We start from the raw sequence: 27,293 nt of genomic DNA, 5'->3' as shown, positions 1-27,293 counted from the left end.
GCTGCAGCCCCAGGGTCTCAGCAGCCCCTGTGTGTTGGCTGGGTGGGAGAGCCCAGCTCTGCTGCCTCCTTCACACTGAGAGCCAAACTTCACCTCCTCTGCTATAAACAGGCAGGGCTGGAGCTCTTGCTGAGACCTTTTGAAGTTTTTGGACACTGCAAGCTCTGTGCCTAGCGGGAAATTAGTCAAACATCACAAAAGCAAGGAGGGAGCCTATCCAAGGCAGGGCTGTTATCGAGCGAGGACTCTGTTTGGATAACCCTTGCTCAGGCACCACAGCTCAGGCTTGTGTTGCAAGGCTAATATTTACCCACGGCCTAAACAAAGTCAGCATTTCAGAACTTTGCTCAAAATGCTGCACAAACCTGGGCAGTTTCCTTGAACTTGTCTCAGAGAAGGGAAGAACTTGCGCCTGTACCTGAGTGAGCTGCTCTCAGGAGGAAGCAAGAGGGAAGAAAATGAAGAATCTGAGCAGCTTCTTGGTTTTGTTCCTCATTTCTGGAGTCAGGAGCTTTGAGCTGGTGATTGGGGACATCCCAGATGTGAGTATTTGGGGGCAGGGCCCAGCTCTCCCTTCCCTGCTGAACTCTGGATAGAAGCAGCAATGGGAGCAGAACTGGGTCACTGCTTCACAATTCTCTTCTACTTTTAGCTGTACTTCTACTTTCAGCTGTAAATATTTCTGATAATTGGTCTTCATTTGTCATTTGTAATGTTTTATTTAATATTATTAAATCTTATTATTATTACTATTTAATATTATTAAATGGAGAGTGAGAGCATAAGTCCAAATTTCAGTCCAAGCAGTTTCATATTCTTACTTCAGTGTTGCCTTCTCTGGTGTGGTTTTAACCTTTAAGCATTTAAGTGGGCTTCTGTACTCAGATCTTCAGCATATTTTACACCCTGTTTCCCTGGACTAAGCAGAAACAGGGCACCTAGACAACTTTGTAAATGGAACCTCTGTGAACTTCAGCAAAGCTTTGTATGGAATTGGGTTTTTGTTAACAGGAATTCAAATATAGAGTGAATATCCTAATGACTTTACATTCCTCAGCAGAGGGATGAGAGAATTTATGAAAGAGACCATCAGTTATTAGGATAATACAATGATGAGAAGAAGTATAGTTATGGCTTTGACTCTGAAACTGAGTCTAAATTTAAACCCCCAGGCTCAGGTGAACTTAGATTTGGTGTCTACACCCATTTCCACGTTGTAGTTTTGAAATATTTCTGTGAAGTCAGCAGGGATGTCGTGAGGCTTTCTTTTCCTTTGCAGGATCAATAAAAGTCTTCACTGAGCTGGATATCCTATTTTTCTTTATTTTTATGGCTTTTTTCTTGACTCAATGAGATTTTAAAACTGGGTTTGTAATTCCCAGGAAAAATATTCCAGACCTGTGTTTCTTTCTCATTGTAGATGCCTTATCAATTTAACATCAGTATGCTTAAACAATTTAAATTAATTTTGTGCAAACCTTTCTGGCTATGCTATCACATAAGCTGGAAAGGAACTCATGCACTTAAACTTCTTCTATAAATTAAACTCATAACAAAATTTAATTAAGACTGTTGCTGTGGTGTGACCCACACTTGTAAATGAATCAGTGCAGCTTTGCACTTGGAAAAGACCTGATGTTCTTCTGCTGTCATTGGGGGAAATTTAGTTCTCAGGTGTATTGGTGTAAAACCAGAGACAATTTCTACTGGTTTGAGCAGAAATTCTCTGAACTTCTGAGTGAGTGAGATTCCCATCTCACTATTTGAGTGATATCAGTGTCTGAAATGCTGTAATTTCCATGGTTAGACCCATCCTGATGATAATCATCTGCCTCTTGCTCTTTGTGGTCACTTTATGTTAAATATTACTCCTTGTTTCAGAAGGAAAGGCTGTGAAGGGATGGTAAAGGTTGTGATTTTACAGGAGTTCACAGAGCTGGTTGGCCACTGAGGGAAACTGAATGTGCGAGGGTTTTGGTCTGAGATGGTTTGTGCTCCCCATTAGCATCCAGGGGAGGTAAATTCCCTTTGGAACTCTCCTGTAAAGTGCTAATCAATAATAAATCAAGTGATAAATCAAACGGTAAGGCAGCAGCAACTCTTTCTTCTTCTGCCTCCTCTAGGAAGTGGAAAACCTGATTGATCTGGAAATGGATGGGTTTCCCTCGAGCCCCAGGGCCAGAAACGGCAGGTACCAGGTACAGTACCAGAAATGCTTCAAAGAGGAGAGAGGCCAGAATGCCTGGGGGCTTTCTCCAGGTGTCTTTTCCCATCTCCAGGGCTGTGAGAGTGAAATCATGTGGGACCAGATGGTTTTTTAGGCATTTATCTGGCACTGAGACTTCCATATCTCTGGTTGGGACAAGAACTGCTGCTCTCCCTTAAGCACAGCAAGGCTTTGCCCTGTCTCTGTGCTCCTGAGGTGATAAAAAATGGACATACTTGTCTAACTTCATGTCTGGGGAAAATCCCATCCCATTGAAACAGGTGAGGTTTTTCCATGAGAACGTGGAAAAGGACTTCAGGCACTGGCAAGTGCAGGCTGTGAACATTCAGTCCATGTATTCATATTTAACTCTGGTCAAAGAGTGACACTCAGTGATGAGCTGGGGCCATCTGAGACCTGGGAAGAAAATTTGTTTGCAGCACACTGATGGGTTGCAGATTATTTTAGTCTGTTGGCTTGGGAGACAGAAACATTTAGAGCAGTATTGCAAGAGTTTTTCTGTGTTTTACTTGGTAGCAATTAATTATAATACTCATGAAATCAGTTGTTTGAATGTATTAAATTTTTCATTACACTGCATGAAAGAAATGAGGATCAGAGTGGACCTTGTCCTCCACCAAGCTCTGGTGCTGCTTTTCTTGAGCTTGTTCAATGAGTGAAAAAGAAAGATCCTCTTGAGTAATGTTGGATTTCCCAGTCTTTGAAATCACACAGAGACAAACCTGATTTTCCTTTATCCTAAGGCTTTGGATGGAACTTTTTGATACCTAAAGCCTGCATAGCAGTGGAAGGAAAGGCAGATTTTAGCATGAGTATGAATCAAGCCCTGTCACACTTGCCAGTCCAGTATTTAAATAGTTGAATCATGATCCAAACAGAAATCCTTCCTAGCTGCACTTCTTCAAGGTATCATTTCTTTCCAATATGTCTCTATCAGTGCCATATGTATTGTGTTGCCTCTGTTCCCAAAATTTCTGGGTAGACAGAGGCACAGACATATGCATGCAGTAATTTACAATTGTACCACTGGTTTCATTATACCAGTTACTACTTTTAATCCCATAAATTATTTGCTATCCTTTACCTATCAAATAAATCTTTGCAAACCAGTGAAACTAAGATCTCAAATACTCTTGTATTAGTTGAGCCACAATAAAATATAATAAATTAGATTAAACTGAACTGTGCAAGTCATCTTGAGACAGCAGCAGGCACACAGTTATTTCCTGTTCATCACCACAGGAAGGCTGTCTCCCAAATTATTTTTTCAGCACCATGCTTTCCTGCAAAGAGCTCACCAGCCCATTGGCAATGAGGGAACAGAGCTCCCTGCAGACCCTATTGATTGGCTCCAAACACAGAGGATGGTTTCCTGGAAACAGATAAGGTATTCTGCTATTTTGCCCCTGAGTAATTCCTGAAATGCTGTGCCTCAGGTGGGTCCATGGTCCTCGTGACCACAGCAGCAGAATTTTCCATGGGCTGGAATGCAGCTGACCTTGTGAACATCTATATGGCGGTGCACAGCTCTTATCTCTGTTTGGGAGATAGATAAAGTGTCCAGACCTGTGAGGCACCCTGTGAGCTGGGATGTTCTGCAGCACATTGCCCAGGCCTGGGTCCTGGTCTCTGCCTGTCCAGGGGTGGGTGAGATCTCACCTTTTTCCTTTTCTGCCTACCTGGTGTCCCCTCCAAGAGAAGCAGCACAGGAAAGATTTATGGAAAGAGATAGGATGGAATGATAGAATCACAGCATGGTTTGGGTTGGAAGGGATTTTAAAGCTCATCTTATTCCAACCTCCCTGCCATGGGCAGGAACACCTCCCACACCTTCCACACCTTCTACTATCCCAGGGTGCTCCAAGCCCCACTGTCGTAGACATCTTTTAGTGAGAATCTTTTCTTAGGTTTTTCTTTTTCTCTTCTGAGAAGCTGAGGCTTCAGAAACAAAATGTAAACAATGGTTATCTGCTGCTGTAGAATGCATCAGGTAGATTTTTGATTGGCACATCTTAGATGTTCATAATTAATGGCCAATCAAGGCCGAGCTATCTCAGACAGAGTCTGAGAGAGCTGCCTTTTGTTATCATTCTTTTCTATTCTATTCTTAGCTAGCTTTCTGAGAGGAAACCTTTCTTTCTATTCTTTTTACTATAGTTATAATGTAATATAAATATCACAAAATAATAAATCAGCCTTCTGAAATATAGAGTCAAATCCTCGTCTCTTCCCTCATCCAAAGACCCCTGTGACCACTGTCACACCCCACCCAACATGGAACACTTCCAGGGATGGGGCAGCCACAGCTTCTCTGGATATCTTCTTCCAGGACCTCACCACCCTCACACTGAAGAATTTCCCCTAAATCAGCTGGTTGGAGACTCTTCCAGCTGCCAGGGTGTAAATGGAACCAAACAGACAAGGATCCATCTGCAGCACTGTGAAGACAATCTGCCTTAGGTCTGGAATTTCTCTTCTTGCACCTCACAGTGAGGATCCCCTGAAAGGAGTGTGAAGAGGCTGCAATGGATTTGGAGAGTGTTAAAAACTGCTTAGGGAATTACAGGAAAATAGCTGAATTATGAGGGAACAGCACCTCAAAGAACTGGAAGGGCATTCCAGGTAGATCAGAGAAACATGGAGTGGTTTGGGTTGGAAGGGAGCTGAAAGATCATCTAATTCCATTCTCCTCCCATGGGCAGGGACACCTTCCAGTGTCCCAGGCTGCTCTAAGCCCTGTCCAACCTGGCCTTGGGCACTTGCAGATCACTTCTTCTTTCCGGTTTCTCCTGTGGGGCATCTGCTTTTCAACATTTTTCATGCCCCAGTAGAAAAGCAATTTCTGTCAAGTGCAGAACATCTGTGATTGTGCTCTCCTTATTTTACTAAATAGCTGCAATATCCATGCATAATGATGTCAACAAAGATCGCTGTGAAGGGTTGAATATCCATGTCCTGCACAGGTTTCAGGAGAAGATGCATCTCAGTACATGAAGACAGAGCCCAGCATCTGTCCTTCAAACAGTTCCTGAGGCTCACATTGTCTTCATTCAGATTAGCAATTTGGCATGCATGAGATGTGGCTCAAGATCCTGTTTTTGTGCAGTGATCAGCAGGTCTGGATGTGGTTTAAAAGCCAGGATCAGCCATGAGTCCTCATGCTGGAAATTGTCTCAGGTCCCACAGAAGTCCCTGATCTCAATAATCGCATCGGCAGATCCTCAGACCTGAAGCAGGATCTTCAAGGCCAGATTGCATGGCGCTTGGAGTAACCTGATTTTGTGGAAACTGTCCCTGGCCATGGCAAGGGAGGTGGAACTAAAGGATCTTTAGGGTTCCTTCCAACTCAAACCATTCTGTGATTCTGTGTTTCCATGATTCTGGGGCTCAGGTGCCTGAAGATGAAGGTACAGCTCTGTCCTCCTGGCCTCCGCAGCCTCTGGGTTCCCAGGGGTATGGCTGGCCCAGGCCACGTCTGATCTCTAACAACATCCCTGGCAGTCACTACATGTGCACTGATAAGCTCCCTCTCCTTCAGATACCCCTTCTTCACCACCAAAAACTATCAGGAGGGAAAGCTGGGCATCCTGAAAGCTTTAACCACCATTCCTAAAGTGGGTCAGGAGCCCTAAGCTGAGAACCAGAAAAGTACCCCAATAAAACAAAACCCCTGTGTTCTAAGGTCTTGGTCTTCATCTTTCCAAAATTAAATTTGTTTCAGTTAATGTTGGTTTAATCTTAATTTGTATTCAAGCCGATGATGTTCCCTGTGCCAAGGGTATGTGTGGGGCCAAAAATCACTCTTCATGGCCTGGTCCTTTATCAGGTGTGGAAATCCAATTCACTGTGCATGAATTTTGTGGGGTGTGACAGGATCAGTCTGCAGAGGGTCTCTAGAGAGCCATAAACTTCCATATCCTGAAATCCCACTCTGAATGGTTCAGGTAGAGCCTTTAGAGCCAGAAAATGAAAACCTGCATTTGTTATCAGGCAGGGAGAAATCCTCTCCATCTGCCTTTAAAGGGTCCTTAAAATCATCTTTAACAGGAACTTGCTATGACATCATCATCTCTTATACAGCACAACATTTCTCTAGAACAGAAAATTAATTCAAGTGAAAATAATTCAAAATTAATTAATAGCTTCAAGTGAATTTAACAACTGCAGAGCAATCTTCCAGTGCACCATGGGATTAAATGATGTTTTCATGAGCATCTTCTGTGGTTTTGGGTCCTCTTGACCCTGGAGAGCTGAGCTGGCCTAGGTGTGATGATAACTCAAAAGCAGATCTCTGCATTAAAAAGTTGCATCTAGGTGAGGCAAGTTCCCTTTCAGGGGATTAATAGAAACATCCATTATGTGGGGGAGATTTTTTGGGAATTAAAGAGAATTATTTGAATGGCCACAAGATGTCAGCATAGACATAGAAATTTCCAAACGGAGCAAATCATAGGGCAGGGGGAAAACCACAACCATTAATGAGCAATTTCTTCTAAGTAATCCATGCATAACAAATTTCCATAGGCACAAGCATGTAAATGTAATATTGATTACACAATGTTTTTTTTAATTTATACATATTGCATATAATACATAAATATTTTCTAATGTAACTGGCTACAAAGTGAGCTAAATAAGTCTGGAGTTTGAGGGTTTTTTCACTTTTCATAGAAAAACAAAGAGAACTTTTCTGTTAAAAACAAGGGTGTTTGAGGATGACTTTCTGCCAGCATGATTTGCTTTCAGGAAGAATGTTTTTCTAAAAGAGAATGTTTTCTTTAAAAATAAAATAAAAGGCAGAGGAAGAAAGCTGTCCTGTTTATGATAGGTTCTGAGGCACAGCTGGGAAATCACATGCTCCAACATCCCACGTAGAAATACATGAAATGAGACAAAAGGAATATTCACACTTTGGGAGTTCAAATTAATTCTCGTTCATGTCCAGAGAAGGGCAGTGGAACTGGGAAAGGGTTTGGAGCACAAGTCTGAGGAGGAGCAGCTGATGGAGCTGGGAAGGGGCTCAGCCTGGAGCAAAGGAGGCTCAGGGGGCCCCTGTGGCTCTGCACAGCCCCTGACAGGAGGGGACAGCCAGGGGGGATCAGGCTCTGCTCCCAGGAACGGGGACAGGACAAGAGGGAATGGCCTCAGGTTGTGCCAGGAGAGGTTTAGGTTGGATATTAGGGAGCAGTTCCTCAATGAAAAGGTTGTCAAAAATTGGAACAGGTTTCCCATGGAGGTGTTGGAGTCACTATTGATGGACGCATTCAAAAAAGCATGTAAATGTTTTGTGGCAGTGTTGGGTTAATGGTTGGACTTGATCTTCGATGTCTTTCCCAAACCAAATAGTTCTGTAATTCCTTGTTTTATGATTCATAATCTTAGAAAACAACTTTTAGACACTGATCCCTGCCTTGAAACAGCCAGTCAGTGCTTTAGCTTTGCTGAAATGTCCCCTCCATGTTTCTCTTTTCCAGCGGAGCACGTCTGACTGGGGGTATGATGGAGATCTGGTGAGTATTTTTATCCCTCTATGGTAAATATTACTGAACAAAGTGTTTTTCTGGTTAACCATTTTTTTTGGAAATCAATCCCTCTGTTTGTTCAGTTCCTTGTTTTTACTGCTGGTTGGGTATTAACCTATTTTCTTTAAACAGGGTGCTGTTTGCACAACACTATTGATGCATCTGCTCTTGGAAGGAAAAGGGTATGATAAAGGTGAAGAAATAAGCATCAAAACAGATTAGAAAAAGACAATGTCTTAATAAAACACTTAAATACTGTTATCCCCCTGCTGTGGTTTAACAATTTACAACACTAAGTCAGTAACCAGTGCTTCAAGTCTCCTCTATTTGGGACTTCTATGGAAAATGTGAGCTCTCTCCTCATCATCGTATGATGTTCAGGATTACTGTGTAGCTGACCATGCTGGATTGCACTCTTAGAGTCATTCCAAGGACTGGTTGCATGGTAAAAAGCAAGGAAAACCTTGCAGTTTAAAAAATACCTTCTTTCAGCTGAAATGTTATAATGAACTATATTCATGTGAATATCCTGCCACGATTTCCAGGTAAAACATGGAGATGTCCTGAACTTGGGCCCATACCCCCTCCAGCTGCCAGCAATTAAAAAGTAGCACTGAGACTACAAAAACGGTTGATATTTTCCTCTAGGGCATTTTTTCCAGTCATGCCCTGAATTTACGGAGCGGTTTTGTCAAATGCAGGTGGAGGATGACGACAAGGTAGGTCTGTACAGCTACAAGGTGCAATCCACCATCACATCCAGGCTGGCCAACACCATGATCCAGGCCAAGATGGTGAACAATGCCAGGAGGCCCCAGCCCATCGTGTTTGACGTGCAAGTGCCCAAAGGAGCCTTCATTGACAACTTTACCATGTAAGTAGGGGTCAGGAGGGGTACAAGCCTCTCTGGGTTCCTCAGAGAGAGAGATGAACACAAGAGTTAATTAAAACCTTTAAAAAAAAAAGATTTATTAAACCCCATAAATATGAATTAAAAGTATAAGTCTAATTTTATGTAAATAGAAATATAAGTTATAATTTTAAATAAGTAGAAATACATTTTAAGTACCTTTAAAAACTGTGTTAACTAGTAAAGGCCCTAAGGCTAAGTTTAAAGTTCAATAACTTAACTCCAAACATAACAAAAACATAACAGAGCTTTACTTACATCTCTAAGATTGATAGAACTATATGCATAAATAAATAGAACTATTCACATAAATAAATAAATAAATCAAGTTAAATTTCAACTAAGAAAACAAGTAATATAATTACATAAATAAATAATATTATATACATAATTTTTAAAGTAAAAATAACACTACTTTCACACATTAAAATTAATTTAGATTAGTTTAGAAAGAATATTTTAGAATCGTACTTTTAGCTAATTAGTTGTTTTATGTATAAAAATCCCCCTGTATTAGAAAAAAGAGCAACAAGAAGAAATAGAGAAGAAAGAAAAAGAAAAAAACAATAGTTCCTACTACTACTAAAAACATCAGACTCTACACCAGAGAACAACTATTACCACTACTGCCACTGTTCCTACACAGAACCTTAGAACTCTGTACCAGAAAGTTTTTAATACAGACTTTAATACTTTAACACAGACTTTAATATCTTAAACTCTTCACCTTTGAAACTAATTGTCATAGTGTCATATTCATACAGCAAACAACTTTATAACAATACATAACTACTCATGTCTCTGTGAAGTCCCAAGGCCCAATTAAAATTAAGGTATCAGCCTCATCTTCTGGAAGCATTCAATGGGATGGGAAGGAAGTATTTGTAAACCAAAAAAGCTGTCCTTATTTTCCAGGTTCAGTGTAAATTTTACAGACTTTCTCAGGAGGTTCATGCATCAGTCTGCCTGTCTGTCCAGGTCCTCCTCCCCAGTAATTATTGAGCCATTGGTCAATGTCAACAAAAATGGACAAAAGTCTCAAACAGACTAAGCCTTGCCAAATCAAAGGAGAGAGACCCAAATCAGAGCCCTCACTGAGCAGAAACTGGCCTGGTTCAGTTTCCATTCAGAGAGGCAGCAGCCAGGTTGCTGGTCAGGAGATGTCCTGATCCATGTCCCAAACAATCCATGGCATCAGGAGCTGCCTTCCCTGCCCAAAGCATGGGGAAAGTGTGGAGGAGCTGGAGGAGAGCAGATCCTCCTCCTCAGAGCACAATGGTGCTGGCTACTTGAAATAAAAATCAGGTAGGGAAAAAGATAGAGCTCTAGTGAAAATCAGAATTCATTACTTTGGGGTTAAGTAAGAACCTTGTTATTTCATTTCCCACCAGCTTAGATTTCACTGATGTAAACTGAAGAAACAGTCCTCGATTGTAAAGTTGTTTCTTTTGCAAGCTGACTGTGTTTCTCTCTCCTAGGGATATCAATGGTATCACATTTACCAGCCATATTCGGGAAAAATCTGAAGCCAGAAAAATGTATGCTCAAGCAAAAGCCAAAGGCAAAGCTGCTGGAATAGTCAGGTATAAACACTCTGGTATATGGGTTTTGTACTGAATTTACTCACAGGAGAGCTGAGATGACCCATCCCAGGAGGGGATAGATGAGGGGGAATCCTGCAAAGGAAAATGCTTACTTACAGCAACTCTGCTATTTAATTGTCATGGATTTTACTGTGTTTCAGCTTTCAGCTTGCTAAAACGTCCCATGCTAGCAGCCACATGCTGCTCCCTGACAGAGGCCACAGTTAGAATCAAAACCCTCAATCTAAACCAAAGCTCAAAGCTTTTCCTTCTCCTTGTATTTCCTCAAAATAACCCCATAGCTGATTTTTCAGGAGCAATGCCTTGGACATGGAAAACTTCCAAACCGAAGTGAATGTGCCCCCAGGAATGAGGATCCAGTTCCAGCTTCACTACCACGAAATGATCCGAAGGAAGCTGAGCTCCTACGAGCACGTCATCTCTGTGAAGCCAGGACGCCTGGCCAAGCACTTGGAGGTGAGGCAGAGCTGGGGTGTGTGGGAAGAGCCCCACAGGTGAATTCTTGCTGAGAAAGCACCCACAGTTTTCAGGGAGGTGTTCCTGTCCATGGCAGGGGGCTTGGAACTGGATGAACTTTAGGATCCCTTCCATCCCGAACCATTCTGTGATTCTAAGACAAATCTTGGCTCTGGAGAGATCATCAGCTCTCACAGGACACTACCTCGTGAAGTTGGGGTTTTTGTGAAAAGCGCTGTTCCAAATAAACAGCAAGTACTGTTTGTTTTCCTTCAGTCCAGTTTACACAAGAGTATAAAAATGTCAAAGCTTGTTTAGTCCTGACGTGAGCCAGTCACGATTCAGGAGACTCTCAGCTGTATTTACAACTGGGGACAGGACACATTTGTTCCTCACTAGACCAGGCTGCTCCAAAACCTGGTCCAACTTGGCCTTGAGCACTTCCAGGGATGGGAAAGCTCTCCAAAATAAATGTCCTCCCTTCCTGCCCTTAGGTGGATGTCCGCATCATTGAGCCACAGGGACTGCGCTATGTGCACGTTCCTAATTCACTTGGAGATCACTTCAATGGAATCACCACCATCTCCAAGGGAGAGAAAAAGGTAACCAGTCACAGACTGGAAAAAACACAAAATCTTCAAGGGAGAGAAAAAGGTAACCAGTCACAGACTAGAAAAAACACAATATCTTCAAGGGAGAGAAAAAGGTAACCAGTCACAGACTGGAAAAAACACAAAATCTTCAAGGGAGATAAAAAGGTAACCTGTCACAGACTGGAAAAAAACACAGAATCTTCAGTTTTCATGCTTACTCTGCACAGTCCTGGCAATTTTTTGTACCTGCAAAAATGGGCCAAAATCTGTCTTTAATTCCACAGTAATATGCCAGGCAGTATTGTTTCCTGACATTCAAATTCACCTCCATTTCTTGTTTAGCAAATTATTTCAGAGGTACTATGTGTCTATATTAAGTCTTGTCTTCTCAGGTAATTTCAAGTTATCCAGTTAAAACAGAAAAAAATGCCATAAAGTCTGCATAATCAGTCACATGACTAATGAAAATATTTCCTACTACTCAATTCACAGACAAATGGCAATCCTCTTTGTCTGGGGGGGGGAAGTCAATTAGAAACCTATTAAAAATGTTGATAAAATTGTGGATAGTTTCAACTAGGAAAATGTTAATAAAACCCAGTGTGTTGCTTAATAGAAATGGTTTGCCCAGCTCTAGTTGAAATTCTTGGTGCTGTAGATGGGTCGTGTGATTTGTGTCACATTTGCTACAACTGAATCAACAAATCCAGGCAAACCTCAGTGCTGTTTTTCTTCTGAAGTGACAAAGTCCATTTTCCACAAATAATGAAAGCATGAAATCAGTGAAAATCAGACAATTCATGAAGATGTGGAGCCTCTTTGTGCCAAGCACCCCCTCTCCCACAGCACCTCCGTGACTGATGGTCTCTCCTCATCCCAAGGCTCACGTTTCCTTCAAGCCAACAATGGATCAGCAGAGAAAATGCCCCAAGTGCTCGTCCACGGCCGTGGATGGAAATTTTGTGGTGCAGTACGATGTGAACAGAGAGACCACGGGGGGAGAGCTGGAAGTAAGTGTGGCTGCTCAGAGAGCTGTGAATAAAGGAATTGCTGTCCTTCGCAAACTGTGCTAAACTTCATCCTTCAGGGAAATAAGCATGAGGACAAGCTCTGTATCCAATTGAAAGAACAGAGGGATTTTAAGTGGGCAGAATGGATTTATTTAATTTATGACTAAGACATGGGCTTACATACAGCAGGAGAAGATTCCTGTCATGTCCAAAAGCCAGTGTCTTTATACCTGGCAGCACTCTGGTGATTTAATGTAGAATCAGAGGATGGAGTCATTGGATGTTGTACCAATACATCACAAGGAGACGACCAGAACATCACTATTTTTATGTTAACATGAAGCTGAGTTATGAGGTTGAATTATTACAGGCAGAACAGTCTTTTTCAAAGCTTTTTTCATTCCTCCCTGTGCTAGGGTATAGAAGTTGTTTGAGAACCAGGCTCTGCCTTTATTTAGTAAAAATTGTGTAAGGCTGCAGAGACATGCAGAGATGAAAGTTAGAACTGGCCAATAAAGAAGAGAAAGAGACAAAAGGGAAAAATAATTAACTCAGTGAGAAAAATAAGAATTTTATGCTCTGTCACTGTCTTGAGTTTTCTGAAATCTTTGCTATAGCTCATTTCTATAGTGATTTTTTTATTTTATTTTACAGATTTTTAATGGCTATTTTATTCACTTCTTTGCTCCGGAAAATCTTGATCCACTGCCCAAAAACATTTTATTTGTTATAGATGTCAGTGGCTCCATGTGGGGACTAAAAATGAAACAGGTAAGTGTTTGACCTCTGTTGCAAAATGAATGTCCTGCCAACTTTCCCCATGTGCTTTACCATGCACTTCTGTACCACACTGGCATGTAAAATTAGCAGTTTAATTTGGAGACTATTTGGAACCAGGGACTCCATGATTTTACCCCATTATTTATAATGCTTTTTCCATGTTTTAAGGAAGAGGTGGTGCCAGATTTTAACTCTAAATTTAAATTTTAAAGGACAGATCACGAGATATTTTGCAAAGGCTCTGACCCCCTTTTTCTCTAATGCTCCATACTGAATCCTGGGAAAGTCTCAATGGGGATACTCCATCCCTGCTTTCCAAACATGGATGAATTGTTGACAGCCCTCTGAAGACCACTAAGGATTGTTTAGACAACATAACCCATAAAGGGGAAAAAATGTTAAAATAAGATATTTTAGTCTGCAAGAGAAAATGCTTCAAGAAAGATAATCAGCCTCCAAATATGCAAACAATTTTTCTGAAGGGGAAACTCATCAACTGACTTTCATGCCCAGACAGGGTAGAATAAGATGGAATCAGATGGATTTGCAGCAGGAGAAGTTTATCTCAGATATTAGGGAAAACCCTGTAGGTCTGAGTGAGTTTGGGAAATTGTATATCGTGTGTCACTGAAGGGTTTTAAGGACTGAATGGACAAACATTAGCTGGGGATCATCCAGGTGTATTTGAATTTCCTTCAGAGCACAATAGTAAGGCTTGGCAGATTGCTTCCTTGGGGAAATCAGTGCTGCAAGACTGGGATTCAGGTTAATTGTCACTTGTTTAAATTACACATCTTCAAAGAGATGTTAGCCAGCCTGAAACGACTGCCTTGCAGACAGAGCTAAGTCTCCTGAGCTGAGCCCAGCAGTTCCTCTCTCCTGAACCCCAAATGTTTCTTCCTTTCACTTCACCTTGTGTTAGCAGGAGTAAAGAAAGTTGAGCCATGAATTTATCCTTCCTAATTGCAATTATTCTGCGTTTCTTCGGTGAAAATTTCGACATTATGCAAGAAGTGCAAAAAAGAATTTAAAAGAGAGATTTGGATAGCAGATTCTAACTCGGATTTCAGTGCTCATGTGCTTATTGCTCACAGGCTTATATTTTCCTGTGGTCACAAGTTAAGAAGAGGCTTTCATAAGCAGGAAGCATAACCTGTCTTCTCTTAAACTTCTCCCAGACCATTGAGGCCATGAAAGCAATCCTGAGTGAGCTCCGTGCTGCTGACCAGTTCTCCCTGATCGACTTCAACCACAACGTCCGCTGCTGGAGGGACAATCTGGTCTCAGCCACCCCAGCACAGGTGGAAGATGCCAAGAAGTACATCCAGGCAATCCATCCCAACGGGGGTATGAGGTTTTGGTTGCAGGGTGCTCACAGAAGTTGTATGTCACAGGAATGGGTGGCTCAGACAGCCTTCAGGCTGTCAGAGTATTCCTAAAAAAAGTGTCTGATTCCTAAAAGAGAAAAAGCATGCTTAAAAGAAGAGCAGAAGAATTGCAGTTTATTGTATTAGGGGATGGGATGGCATTTCCTTCTGTGGCAGATAGAACACAGACCACAGAACAGCTGCCTTAATCTATCTTACCTCCCACCTCAGAGATCCCAAACACCACTGAAAGATGAAGTCCATCTCATAGGCCTGGATGAACAGGCAGATGAAATATTCCCTAAGCAGGGAACCACAATAATTTTTCCTGGGCTGGCAGCCAGCTGAACATGAGCCAGCAGTGTGCCCAGTGGCCAGGAAAGCCAATGGTGTCCTGGCAGGGATCAGCACTTGCGTGGCCAGCAGGACCAGCTGGTGACCCTCCCTGTGCTGGGCATGGTGAGCCCACACCTGTCCCATGCTCAGTTTTGGGCCCCTCTCAGCAGGAAGGACATTGAGGGGCTGGAGCATGTCAGAGAAGGAAACAAAGCTGGGGAAAGGGCTGGACCACAAATCCTACAAGAAACAGCTGCAGGAATTTAAGGACGTGGTTTAGTGGTGGACTGGGGTTAATGGTTGGGCTCTATCTGAGAGGTCATTTCCAACCTTAAAGATTCAATGAGCTACTAAATGCCATGTGTGCAAACTGTTTATCCTCTTTGTGCCTTCATTCCCTGTCTGATAAACAAGGACAGATGCCTTTTTCATCTGCACAGGTCTTTGGAATGAGTTTACGATGATTTTAATCTGCCACTCTCTGAAGTGCAGTTCTGGATTTGTTATTCAGTTATTTGTGCATCAGTAGTGTGGAGAGATTTTCCCAAAAGTCAGAGGCTTCTGGTGCTGTGGCACCTTCATCTCCAGAAGTTTTCACTACAATGAACATGAAGTTAGGGACTTGTCCAAAATCATCACTGTGTTGGAAATAGGAAACCAAGCTCTTTATATGAGTGACTGTTACCCCAAAAGAATTGACAGATAAGCTTAGAGATCAGCTCCCATCCAGCAAAGCCACTCTAAATGCAGCATTTTATTATCTTGTCTCTGGAGCTGCTGACTTATTTCTTTCTTGACAAAAAAAAATTACCTATTTTCTGACTGCTCAGCCTTCAGATTTCTGTTCCTCTCATCCTGATTTCTTACTCTGCTCCTTCTGTGTCACAAATCAAACCTTAGATAAGCTCAGCAAACATACAGCTCTTCTTGTCCAAGGAATGGGCTGATGGCCAGAACAGGAAGTTTTTCCATGCTCTCATTCAATCACCTCCCTGCAAACCCAGTAATTCTTCCCACACCAAGGAGTTCCCAACGCCACAAATGGTCACACTGGAATTAGTGAGGGGGAGTGGGGGATCCTCATGAAGGTGATAGCCTGGGATGAAAAAGGGAACCAGAGTGCAGAAAGGTGTACCTAAACATCAGAAAGGAGGGTTTTTTAACTTAACTGACTCTTAACTCCACTAGAATCTTAGAACTGATCTGGATTCAACGAGAATAAAAAACTTGTTTTCTTCATTGTGTCTTTGACAGGCACAAATATCAATGAAGCTCTTCTCCGAGCCACTTTCATCCTGAACGAAGCCAAAAGTTTAGGCATGCTGGACCCAAACTCAGTTTCCATGATTGTACTGGTATCTGATGGAGACCCAACAGTAGGTAAGGATCCTGCTTTGGGTGAGAAGAAAGGCTGGTGGGGTAAGCCTGAGAAAAGCAACAAGTAGACAATTTGGCAGTAAGTTTAAAAAATTCCATTCATCTTTCTTCCAATGCCTTCTGCTGCCCATTTGCCAAGTGCTAGAAGTGCCATGGGGCTTTGCACAGAAGGTTTCAAAAGATGAGCAGCTTGTTATGCAGGTTGATTTTTTTGCAATTTACAGAAGTGCACAAGTCCTGTAGGATAGGTGATCAAAACAACCTCAGAGAAATTGGGGTTTTGAGCAACCTGGACTAGTGGAAAGTGTCCCTGCCTATAGCAGGGGGGTTGGAACTGGATGAGCTTTGAAGTTCTTTTCAACACAAGCCATTCTATGATCCTGTCATTTTACAACAATTTCCACTTCCTATGAGCTTAGCCCACACAGATCTATGCAGTCACAAGCATAACATCAAAAGCAGGAAAAGAGAGAAGAAAGCAAATTAATTTGAATTGGATTTGGTACAGGTCAAAGCAATTGCTGACTTGAAGATGTCAGGTCCAAAAATCCTGCCATTTAAAATAAGTCTAAATGTTTTAAACATCTTAAGTATGAGAAACACAATAAAGTCTTCATGGCGATGGCTCAATTTGGAGAGATCTTGAATCACTAATTTTGGGAGAACTCCAGATGTTCTAAAATTTCAAATCCCTCTAGGACTGAAAGAGACTAAGAGCCCTGGATGTACAATGAAAAAACCATCATATTTTTAAAAAGTGTCAAAAAGGATTGTCTTCAGTGCAAACACTTTGTTAATCTCTATCCAGGAGAAGCTCAAATGTTGCTGTAGGCAATGGAAATCTGGCACTGAGCTTGGATTTCCCTGATATCCAGAGAGAACCAGAGACACAGGGAGAGCAGGAACGCGCTCACCTTGATGGAGACTTTGCTGTTGCTCAGGTGAATGTCACCCTTTCTGTGTCTCCAAGGTGAGCTGAAGCTGACAACCATCCAGAAGAATGTGAAGCAGAGCATCAAGGATGAGTTCTCTCTCTTCTGCCTCGGGATTGGGTTTGATGTGGATTACGATTTCCTGCAGAGGATCGCAACCGACAACCGCGGCATGGCCCACAGGATTTTTGGAAATCAGGAGACTTCTCTCCAAATGAAGGTGAGTTTCTGCCTCATTGCCTCTGAAACTCTCCTGTTCTGTTCACAGCTGTAGCTCCACTAGCAAGAAGTTCTCAAAACCCATCATTTTTTCTGGAGAGTCCTGCAAGGTATCAATCATATTTCAGCTCAAGTGGTCCTAGATACAGTTTTAGTAATATCTATAACACATACTTTCCTTCCCTGTGTGGGATTAATATTCTATAAAACATCCTTGACTATAAAAAGATACTTTCTGAATTAAAATTAAGGCCTGGATATTACTTTAGGCCATTTCATCCCTAACAAAAACCCTACATATAAATGCTCAATGATAATCCAGACTTAGCCAGTGCAAGAAAAAGTCAACTCTACCTCTGGCTCCAAATCAGTGAACAGGAATTGCTGCTGATCAAACTCTGACACCCTTATACTGTTACTGTTCCCTGATTTCACCATCTATACAAAAATTAGGTGGAAGAGTAGCTGTGTGTTTTATGCAATAGCCCAAAGCTGACCATCTTGAGGAGGGATTCAGGCCCACACACATCTGTGCTCAAGACTTTTAGGTCTGAGAACAACTTAACCCATGGACTTCTGACCATCCTTTGACTTTCACAAGACTTGGACCAGATATTCTTGCTGTACCCCCTTAAAAGTGTGCCAAGTATGAAGAAGTCTGCATTCAATGAGATGAGGAAATTTGTGGTATTTGCTGGGTCCCCAGGATGAAGGAGGAAATAATGAATCTGACTCCATGTTCTTAGAAGGCTAATTTATTATTTTATGTAATTATATTACATTATATTACATTATATTACATTATATTACATTATATTACATTATATTACATTATATTACATATTATATTATATTATATTATATTATATTATATTATATTATATTATATTATATTATATTATATTATATTATGCTATACTAAAACTATACTAAAGAATAGAGAAAGGATACAGGCAGAAGACAGAAGTCCACAAAGAATGAGAGTCAAAACTCATGACTTTCTCTTCCAGAGTCCTGACATAGCCTGATCGTGATTGGTCATTAAGTAAAAACAATTCACATGTTGGATAAACAATCTCCAAACACGTTCCAAAGCAGCAAAACACAGGAGAAGCAAATGAGATAATATTGTTTTCCTTTTTCTCCAAGGCTTCTCAGCTTCCCAGGAGGAGAATCCTGGGCAAATATGATGGTGACAGAAATTCCCTCTTGCTCATTAGGGCTCCAGGTTTTGTCACCTGCTGTCCTTTCAGTAAGAGTGGCCTTGCAAAAGAATCACTTCAAACTCACTTCTCTGCCTCCTTCCCCCTCAGAATTTCTACAACCAGGTCTCCACCCCGCTCCTGAGGAAGATTCAGTTCAACTACCCCCAGGAGTCAGTGTCAGACGTCACCCAGAGCAGCTTCCACAACTACTTTGGTGGCTCAGAGATCGTGGTGGCCGGGAAGGTGGACACAGAGAACCTGCAGCACCTGGAGAGCATCGTCACCGCGACTGCAGTGAGTGAAGGTGTCCCTGGGACACCTGCCCAGGGCGTTTGGGCTGCTCCATTCCCTCCTGTGGGCAGTGTCTCTGCTGAAGGTTAATGCCCAGTCGAGGGTTTTGTCCTCTTGGCGTCTGGATGGGGAGGTTTTTCCGACAGTGTTTCACAATAGCTTCGAGCACAGCCACTTCCTGCAGCCTGCAGCTTGCCAGAGGAACTTGTTGCTGATAAATGTACCAAAAAGATTAAATCCAGACAAAAGTATGGATTTTCCTTCATGCTTTGTGGAGATGCAGGAGTGATCCCCTAAAATAACTCCTTTCATGACTGAACTTTCCACCATCAGGGAGTTCAAGGTGGTGGATCTACAGCATATCAAGTCCTAGCACTGCCCTTTGATGTGTGTATATTATGTGTGATGAGCCTTTCCCTATGTTTTCAGGTCTGCTTTTCCAGGTGGAGTGGGGTGGGATGGGAATATTACATTGAGACCCTTCTTTCTGAGGAGGAACAGAATTATCTGCACTCTTACAGAGCTTAGGAGTTATCATTTGTCAGCTGTTGGAAAAACTCAAACATATTCAGTATTTTTCCTGCCAAAGTACAGTGCAGTCCAAGGGCCTGTGTGAGAAAGTAGAGTGTGGTTGGTGTTCTTCAGTGGAACTGGATGTGAAAAAGCCTGAGGAGAGGATTACAGAGCTCTGTCAAGAGCCTCTTCTGGCATGAGGTAGCACCTCTTGGGCTCCTTGAACTACTTTAATCCACTACCACAGAAGTGCCTTTAGCAGAAGGATCTCCTGCTACACCTTCCTTCTCCATTGCAGTCAGGCCAACAGTGCTGGGACTTTCTGATCTGGAACTGACCACAGGCAGGGCCAGAGTGGGTCCTTAACCCCAACCAAGAGGGGAATTCCAGGCACCCCATTCTCCTGGCTCCCATCCTTTATCTTTTTCTCTCTTTGCACAGGCAAACGCAGAGCTCGTCTTGGAAACCCTGAGAGATGTTGAAGAGCTGGATGGATTCATGAAGAAGGACAAATATGCAGATCCTGACTTCACCAGGAAGCTGTGGGCCTATCTGACTGTCAACCAGATGATGGCAGAGAGGTGAGGAGCAATGTGCTCAAACAGGCCTGGATGTGGGGCTGAGGGAATGAAATGGTGGAGATTCACCTTATGGAGCCTGAGTGAGAGCCATGGAACAGCTCAGGATTAATCCCCTCAGCCTTTCCTCTTGGCTCTGTGACCCTTCCATGCCACTGCCATGGCAGCTGCCCTGTAGACCTGCTGACCAGGAGTTCTGCTTCTGTTTCCTCCCAGAAACTCAGCCCCCACTGCAGCTTTGAAGAGGAACATCACCAAATCCATCCTGCAGATGTCTCTGGACCATCACATCGTCACCCCCTTCACGGCCATGCTGATAGAGAATGCTGAGAAGGATGAGATAATGCTGGCAGACCAGCCCAAAGACCCCAGGAAGGGCTGCTGCCCAGGTCAGTGTCTCACTCTGACCATGACTGTCTCTCATGTTGTGTGAAACAGCCTCTGGTCTGAATTAGGGACACAAGGAAAAGATGCTAGCAGAGATGTAACCTGTGCAATCCCCCAGCTCTGTGGGGGGATAGAATGTAAGCAAATAAAGACAGTGCAGAAGGTAATGTCACTCCTGAGGAGTTGCAGCTGTAGAATCACCAAAGACTGGGAACAGGCCTGCCCTTAACAGGCCACAACGGTGTCCAATAAGGATAAGTGCTATAAAAGACTGGGTTAGCTGGGTGAGGAGTGACTTGGAGTTTGTTGGCTGTGCTGTGAGGAGGTGCCCATCAGAAATCACTGAGAAGGTATGGGAGCTTTGCAATAATATGATAACTCCTCTTTCCTCTTACTCCTCTTCACAGCAGGGTCAGCAGATGTGAGTGTCAGCCCAGCACATCAAACAAACCAAGTTTCATGGATTGTTTAAGATCATGTTGCTTTATGAACTGAATGGGAGAGAGACAGGACTAGTTACTTTGCCCATCATGTTACTTTGTCTCCATCATGGAAGGAAGAACATGGTCACAGATATTAAATTATTGCACTTCTCTGAAATCTTTATTCACATGGGTCATCCCAGAGCATGCAGAAAGAGTCCTGTCTTTTTTCAGGCACCTCAAATTCAGGACCCAAGTCAGATTTTACCATGTGCCAAGTTTTTAAAAGTCAGCTTTTTTTATTGGCGAAACACTTCAAGCCTTACATTGGAGGCTTTGCTAAAGTGGGAGCTGCTCTCATGAATGAGAAATAAAAAGCCAGACTCCATTTTGTCACTGCTAACTTATGGTGAGCTATCTACCCTCTTAAGTCATATTTCATTGGTGAAGACTCTGGAGCAAATCCAACTTTACGACATTACACAAATTCATTGTAAATGGTGTTGCACCTGCTTTATATTGGTATAACAACATCAACCTTTGATCTACTGCAGATGTTCTAAAACTTACACTGTTAAACATGTCAGCAGTAACAGAACCCTAATTGTGACTGTTTTCTAACAGGAACCCTGGGATTAACTCCAAATGCACCCAATAACAACAAAGGGATCCCACCCTGGGCCAATGTCACAGCTGTGCCAGTCAGCTTCATGCCTGAGCAAAGGGGCTCACCTACGTCCTCTCTGACAATCAACAGAGGTAAAACCACAGCATTTCTCTACCAGGAGCACCAGACACATCAACACTCATCCCCTAATCACTCACCACCATCCCTGAAGTGTTTCAGGCTGGGCTGGATGGGATTTGAGCAGCCTGGTCTAATGGAAGGTGTCCCTGTCCCTGGCAAGGGGCTTGGAACAAGATACTCTTTAAGGTTCTTCCAACCCAAGCTTTTTCTTTATAAATCATGGAGTAATTTTGGTTTAGAATAGATGAACCTGTAAAAATATGCTGTAAGCTACAAGGATGAAACTATTTTGGATGCTAATAGGATCTAAAGTGACCTCATAAGCTCCTCATGTGTGCTTCCCAGAGGCTGGGGCTGTTTGCTGAGCTTAACTTCAGCTTCTCTGCAGTAGCAAAGTTGCCTCCATTGTAAATGACAGATGAAAGCTATTGTGGAGTTACTGCTGTTGTAAATGGCAGATAAATGTTCTGTGGCAGATAAAAATCTCTGAGTGCACTGGTGACTGATGGCTCCTGTTAACTCTTGGGCCTTTGCCCCAGTTTAGTGGCAGTTTATTTGAGCAAGCCAGCTGTGAGAACCACTGCCCATAAACACAGTGTTGCTACAATAACTCTCTGTGAGATGTGTGTATTTATGTAGTGATTTCACAAAGAGCTCTCAAACTCCTTCTCAGCACAGGGAAATGCCAGACACCACCAACCCAGCAGGAGCTGGGGTATATGAATTTCTGAGGGGCCCAATCCTATCAGGTTGTGTGAAAAATGCATGTATTTTATGGTTGGCTTTTCGCAAATATTCAAATGAATATTCTATGTGTTGTGTTAGAAAGTAATGCTGTATTACATCTCTTAAGTAGTCTGTTAAATATAGTTTTAGGTTATAAAAAATGTTAAAATAGAAACTGTGCTATGTAGGATACTTTTTTTAAAGAAAGGACTCGCAGTGAGACAGCAGCCACAGGACACCTGAATCTTTCAGAGAAAAAAAAAATTATTGCCCCATTATCAGGAGAAATGAACTTCTTACTGCCTCAAAGGCTCTGTTGGGATTCAGAGGAAGAAGCTGACACTGACCAGACAGAATCCTGTGTTTGAATGGAATTTATGCATCATGTATGAAGTGTGTGAATATGCAACAGGTTATTGCTCTTAAGGGTTAATCCTCTGTTAACGTGGGTCCTTTTTTGGGCTTATTTTGCCGGAAAAGGTACCCGGACATCTGTAACTTTCTGTCTCTATTGTCTCATATTATCCTAATCCAAATTGTCCAAATTATTATTACTCTAATTGTATTACTATTTTTATAACCATTTTATTACTATTAAACTTTTAAAATTTTAAAAACAAGTGATTTTTTACAGGTTGTTAAATATACTGTGAGAAGCTGTCCTGGATTGTATTCCTCAGTGGGATTAGTAGGCAGGATGTGTTTTAACCTGGCATCACTGCATTTGGCAGCTCTCAAACCAGGAATGTCGCTTCCTTCCCTTAAACCAGGGAATTGTATGAGGGGGAAATGTCTGAGAGCCTGTTGTGAGGAGCATCTGAGAACTTAGGGTGGAAAGAGACCTCAATTTACTATGAGGAACCCCAAAAAGTGCTTCAAAATCCTTTTGAAAAGCTTTTGTGTCTCTCCCTTCCAGTGCAGGTGCTGACCTGCTTCTCACAATTGTTTGTTTGTGTGTTTCAGTGGACAATGACCCACATTTCACCATACACCTGCCCAAGAGCCAAAAGAACATCTGCTTCAACATCAACTCGGAGCCTGGGAAGATCCTAAACTTGGTTTCTGACCCTGGCACTGGTAAGGGAGTAAAACGTGGCTTATTTTACGGCACAACCTTTTTCTTTTGGTTCTGAAAGGTGTTTGGAAGCACCAGGGGAATTGCCCACAGGGGGGACTGTGTGCTGGCAGGAGTGTGAGCAGCAAGCTGAGGAAAATGGTTGTTTCCCTCCACATCTGGACCATCGTGTCCAGTTTGGATCTTGCCAGTACAAGAGAGATGTTGAAAAACTGGGTTGAATTCAGTGGTGGCCATCAAGATGAATTTGGGGCTGGAGCAGAGGACAGAGAGGCTGAGGCAGCTGGGTTTGGTCAAGCTTAAGAAAAGAAGTGGTGGATCCATGGTTGGTGCTCTTAACCATGTGATCAGCAGGTGAAGTGAAACCTTGCACATCTCCAAGGTGCACAGCTAAGGGACAAGAGGCTGCAGAAACAAGGTGAAACTCAGAGTAGAAGTGAGCTACTGGGGAAAACCCTTTCACTGTGAGGGTGGCCAAACACAGGGAAAGGAGCCAAGATCATGGAATAACAGGACAGTTGGAGTTGGCAAAGACCATAAAGATGATCAAGTCCAAGTTTTAACCCAGCACTGCCAACCCCACCAGGAAAATGTGTCCCCCAAGCATCACATCCACAGGATTTTTGAACATTTTCAGGGATGGTGACCACCATTTCCCTGGGCAGCCTGTTCCAATGACCAGCCTTTTAGTGAAGAAACTTTCCCTAACATCCAATCTAAACCTCCTATGGCACAACCTGAGGCCACTTCCTCTAGTCCTATGCACCCCTTACACTACACCTGAAGGGGTTTTGCTCCCATCCCAGCAAGATCTAACAGCAATTCCCACCAAATTATTGTGCTAAGGGGTGAACAGTAGCATCAGGAGGCAATTTAATAAATTATCTCTTCTCTTGGCTGGAAAAATGAGAAAAACGGGGTCAGAGGGATTCCTGTTTCTGTTGATCTCATGGTGCTCCCTGTTGAGATCAGAACTCCAAATCTCCAGGCAGTGCTCCAAGACTGATGCAACGTTTCCTTCTCTGCTCTTCACAGGAGTTGTGGTCAATGGGCAGCTCGTCGGGGCCAAGAAAGCAGAGAATAAGAAACTCAACACATACTTTGGCAAGATTGGGTTTTATTTCCAAAAGAAAGGCCTGAAAGTGGAGATAAGCACGGAAAAGATCACGCTGAAGGATGGCTCATATGCCATCACACTGAGCTGGGCTGACACGGGGCACGTCATCCGCAAACAGTGAGTCGAGCATTTTTCACCTGCTCCCACCTAATTCTGTTTGAGATATGCTCAGGGTTCCTGCCATGCCTTGACTCACGTCATCCAGGAGAGTTTTCCCTGCAGGTTAACAGCTCTCAGCCATGCTGGACACCCTAGAGCACTGTTTAGGCAACAGCACCACATCCAAAATCTGTATTCACTGCAGAAAGAGCTTAAATTTGTAGGGGAAATTAGGTTGCCCCAACATGGGGGTGAAGTGTTTGTTTATTAGGCACTGTCCTGCCAGAACTCTCGGTACCACTCCCAAGGCTCAGGGCTTTTAATGGATCCTCTGACATACCTGCCATCCCTGTGGGATTGTTCTGGATGGGTGAATCTCAAGGGTTGGGAGCTGTTGTGTGGGCAGATGAACTGACCCTGCCCTTTTGGTCCCTCTCTTCCAGACTCCTCATATCTGTGAAGAGAGAAAGCAACGTTACCATCACTGTGGGGAAGGAGATGTCCTTCATGGTTTTGCTGCACCGTGTGTGGAAGAAACACCCCGTGAATGTTGATTTCCTGGGGATCTACATTCCCCCAGAAAACCAGTTCTCTCCTGCAGCCCACGGGCTGATAGGTAAGGGCTGGGTGGGGGCCAGGCAGTGGGAATGGTGGAGCACTAGGAAGGGGTTTTGCTAGATCTTGGAGGGAATTTTACAGAGTCACAGGCATAAAAATATCCTGAGTTGGAAGGGACCCACAAGGAGTCCAGCTCCCAAGAATCCCATCCTCTACCTGACAGCATTTTCCAAATGCTCCTTAACTCTCATTTAGTGCAGTGATCACTTCCTGGGGAGCCTCTTCCACCCCCTGAGTGAAGAACCTTTTCCCAATATCCAGCCTAAACATCTCCTGGCACACCTTCATGCTGTCAATTTGTTGGTGACTGTGTCCTGATGGAAAAGCTGTGGAGATCATTCAAAAAGAGAGTAGGGCAATTCCTGTAGTGTTCTGGAAGGCCCAAGGACATAGTGGAACATCAGGGACCAGGAGATTATTCCTTATTCCAGCTGGGGAGGGTGTTTTCAAAACAAACCTGACTAGATTTGGTGTCACTGAGACAGGACCTTCCCTGGCTGGCTAAACTGCTGCATGTTGAAAATAAAAAGACCGAAACAAACTCCTCAAAACTTTCTGAGGAGATTTATGTGCAAACATCTGTAATCAGCTCCTCCCTAAATGACAGCCTTTTCTGGGAGTGGTATAAAACAAAACCTCATTTTACAAGACAAATGTACCTTCTGAGTCCTGGACCCATGCAGAACTCCTTTTGAGGAGCAGAGGTTGTTTTCCTGATTATCTAGAGACAGTACCCCATGGTCCATGCAGGATTGGTTTGCCTGCTGGAGCTGGTTTGATGTTCCAAAAGTGTCTGGCAGCAGCTGACATGGAGCTTCAAAGGTCGGGGCACACAAACAGCTTTAAACTCTCCCTGACCAGGTCAGTTTGTGTCTGAACCAGAAGTGTCAATCCACCACCAAACACCTGGGCAAGCTCCAGAGAAACCACAAGCCATCATGGAAGTGAAGGGCAACAAGCTCACTGTTACCAGGTAGGATTCATGTGCTTTATTGCTCTCTTTCTAAATCAGTTCTGTCCTTGGAGCTGCCCAGCCTGGAACCCTCCAGAATAGGCCCATGAGCTCACAGAACTGTAAAATTAATTGCATTTTGTGGTTATTTCCACTTCCTGCTGGTGGAAGACACCTCTCCCCACAGTAGCAATATTGAGCAGTCACAGAATTTCTGCTGGTCAGAGAGACCCCAAGATGTGTTAGAAAGTCTCTTTTACCCAGCCCAGCAGTCAAAGAAAGAGTCAGGATTCTTCTATTCTCATTCTCAAGGTTTTTATTATTTCTTATCTGTAATATTCCTTCTCTGGCCTGCCGAGGTCTGCTCAGCAGGACAGACAGAGGCACTCTGGCCACCCTTGGGGTGGTGTTATCTTTTTATACTAAAAACTATGTGTATGTTATTTACAATAATTTCCCAATACCTATCACCTATGTAGAGAGTCTGTCTCTACTCTAAACCAATCCAAAAGTGCCAACATCACAGCAGAAGATGTAGGCCAAGAAGAAGAAGGAGAAAGACTGGACATGCCCAGATTCCTCCATCTTGCCTCCTGGACCCCCATTTAAAAAACCCCAAAATTCTACATTTTCACCTGGTGATAAATTCACTATCATTCTACTTAAACTTTTGTGGCTTGCCGATCCTCATATAAGGTTGGTAATTTTTTCCATGGGTCAAGACCATGGAAAAGGTGCCTTGGGCTCTGTGCCAAGGTCTCTGAGCCCCCTTGCCAGGGTCTCGAGCCATCCAGGACAGCCAGAGGGATGTCCTGGGTTCTGACAGAGCAGGATCTCTCCGTGTCTCTTTGCCATGTTTGACCCTCCTTTGGGTGTCCTGTCCCTGCAGGGGTGTGCAGAAGGACTACAGGACAGACCGTGTGCTGGGGACGGACGTGCTGTGCTGGTTTGTGCACAACAGTGGCAAAGGCTTCATAGATGGCCACTACAGGGATTACCTGGTCCCCCACCTCTACAGCTTCATGAAGAAACCCTGAATGCTCCAGTTTAGTACAAAACGTTCCCATCTGCTCCTTCATGCCCAAACAACTCCTCCGAGCAGCAGCTGTCACACCAGGGTGACTGGAGGTGACCCCACCACTGTTTGTTTTGTTTTATTGAGGTTTCAAAGACATGTAAACTCCCTTTTCTGCTGAGAAATTCAATCTGTAATAAAGGGTTGGAGGAGG

General features: G+C 43.2%; 1 protein-coding gene across 1 annotated transcript; it reads left to right on the top strand.

Annotated features, from left to right (window-relative positions):
• The first annotated feature begins 316 nt into the window (after positions 1 to 316).
• ITIH2 (inter-alpha-trypsin inhibitor heavy chain 2) lies at positions 317 to 27,293 on the top strand. The gene is made up of 21 exons (XM_058805499.1): positions 317 to 542; positions 2,124 to 2,198; positions 7,702 to 7,737; positions 8,451 to 8,623; positions 10,138 to 10,242; positions 10,557 to 10,719; positions 11,214 to 11,321; positions 12,194 to 12,322; positions 12,977 to 13,093; positions 14,281 to 14,449; positions 16,060 to 16,185; positions 17,153 to 17,334; positions 18,647 to 18,832; positions 19,784 to 19,923; positions 20,137 to 20,309; positions 21,354 to 21,488; positions 23,167 to 23,280; positions 24,314 to 24,512; positions 24,938 to 25,110; positions 25,974 to 26,085; positions 26,954 to 27,293. Exons 1-21 carry the CDS (start codon positions 459 to 461, stop codon positions 27,099 to 27,101), a joined length of 2,847 nt encoding a protein of 948 aa, XP_058661482.1. The 5' UTR covers positions 317 to 458; the 3' UTR covers positions 27,102 to 27,293.

Source organism: Ammospiza caudacuta, chromosome 5, assembly GCF_027887145.1.
Source record: "Ammospiza caudacuta isolate bAmmCau1 chromosome 5, bAmmCau1.pri, whole genome shotgun sequence".
Classification (NCBI taxonomy): Eukaryota; Metazoa; Chordata; class Aves; order Passeriformes; family Passerellidae; genus Ammospiza; species Ammospiza caudacuta.
The sequence above is the reverse complement of the archived record's forward strand: the minus strand, read 5'-3'. Positions and strand labels throughout refer to the sequence as shown.

Coding starts and splice junctions, on each gene's coding strand:
- ITIH2 (XM_058805499.1), top strand. CDS start 459: ATGAAGAATCTGAGCAGCTTCTTGGTTTTGTTCCTCATTTCTGGAGTC. Junction 12,323..12,976: donor CCACGGGGGGAGAGCTGGAA/GTAAGTGTGGCT, acceptor TTTATTTTACAG/ATTTTTAATGGCTATTTTAT. Junction 25,111..25,973: donor TGCAGCCCACGGGCTGATAG/GTAAGGGCTGGG, acceptor CTCCCTGACCAG/GTCAGTTTGTGTCTGAACCA.